Raw genomic sequence first — 1,550 nt, 5'->3', positions numbered from 1 at the left:
GCCTGAATTGAGCAAAAAGAACGAAAAATATTCAATCAACATCTTTATCCTTCTCTACCCGTGACATCTGCCATATCTGTATGACATTGTCTTCCGCAACACTTGCTATTTCCCACGGTTCCAGCGAATTGAACGAGAAATCGCACACCGTGTTGGTGTGTCCCCCGTGCAGGAACAGCAGCTCAGGCGGTCCGTCCTCCTTCTCTTCCACTGTTTGGAGTGTCCCCACCCGGTCAAGGTCCCACACGCACACCCGCCTGTCCGTCCCCGAGGATGCAAGAATGTTGCTGAAATGTGGCGAGAACTGCACCTGCAACACCTCCTTCTTGTGCGACAGCAGCGTAAACAGCTCCTTCTGTGTCCTACGCATGTCCCACACCCTTACACTCGTGTCCTTGCTGCCCGTGCACACTACGTTGTCCTCGAGCATCGAGCAGTTGAGCGCGTAGATCTCCGCGGTGTGCGCGTTTTCGATCTTTTCGTGCTTCTTGGTCCGCGTGTCCCACACGATGATGTTCTTGTCATCGCCGCACGAGAAGAGAACGTTCTCGTTGAAAAAGCTGAAGCAGCAGTCGCCAACCACCCCGTCATGTCCTGTTAGCCTCTCCGCCGTGTTCTTCTCGATATCAAACACGCACACGAGCCCGTCTTCTCCCGATGTCGCAAGAACGTTCTTGTTGTTGTAGTTCCACGACAGCCCGTATCCGCCCTTCTCATGGCCCTTCAGAACAAGCTCGGGCATGAAGGCCGTCTCCATGCTCAGGTGCTTCGTGTAATCAAACACGTGCACGTCCTCCGAGTCTGAGCGCGCTGCAATCAGGTTGCTCATCTTGTGGCTCATCCGTGTGCGATTCACGTCGTCCTTAACACGTATCTGCTGCTCGGTGTCCATGCGCACATCGTAGCTCTCCTCGTCGCTGAACACCGTGTCCGGTATCGTAGCACTCAGTATTTTGATGAACTCGTCCTCGTTCTGACTCGTGTGCGTGCTTATCAGCAGCCGCTGCGTTGTGGTGCTGCTCGCCTCGTTCCGCGTTGCCTCGGGGAAGAACTGCACGGACAGCGAGGGCCATGAGAGCGAATGCGTCACCAGCATGTCGTACAGATACGGCGCGTTCTTCTTCCACAGCTTGTACTCCTCGTTGATTATCTTCTGTTCCTTTAGCTTTGCTTCGTCCTCAACACTCATTTTCTGTGTTCTTGTGCCCCTCGGCGGCGAGCAGCAAAAAATGGAATTTGTCCGTTCCTGGGCACAGACGGTCCCGGTGCTTTTTATGACCAAACATCCACCCACGCCCATTTCCACACGTAATGAGCAGCAGCGCAGGTGCGTACCTCTGGCTCTGGCTGCTTCGTCGCACGGTGTTGCAGCACGCACCACCACCTCTCAGGGCAAAGACCGCTTGTCAGGTAAAAATCGTGCCAGAATGTCCAAGACAGCAGCACATTATGGCACAGTACGAGGAGCACGTACGAAAGGATAAAACTTATGTGTCGTATACTGCAGGACATCAAAGAAATGATTGTTCACCACGCTACACTTTGATGCC

The 1,550-nt window shown here is 53.8% G+C and overlaps 1 protein-coding gene across 1 annotated transcript; it reads right to left on the bottom strand.

The window, feature by feature from the left end:
• Positions 1–31: 31 nt before the first annotated feature.
• On the bottom strand, positions 32–1,300 carry VCUG_02672 (uncharacterized protein; the record flags this gene model as incomplete). Its single annotated transcript, XM_008077488.1, has 1 exon — positions 32–1,300. One exon carries the CDS (start codon positions 1,298–1,300, stop codon positions 32–34), a length of 1,269 nt encoding a protein of 422 aa, XP_008075679.1.
• Positions 1,301–1,550: the final 250 nt, after the last annotated feature.

This window comes from Vavraia culicis (genome assembly GCF_000192795.1).
Source record: "Vavraia culicis subsp. floridensis unplaced genomic scaffold supercont1.120, whole genome shotgun sequence".
Taxonomy (NCBI): domain Eukaryota; kingdom Fungi; phylum Microsporidia; family Pleistophoridae; genus Vavraia; species Vavraia culicis.
The sequence above is the reverse complement of the archived record's forward strand: the minus strand, read 5'-3'. Positions and strand labels throughout refer to the sequence as shown.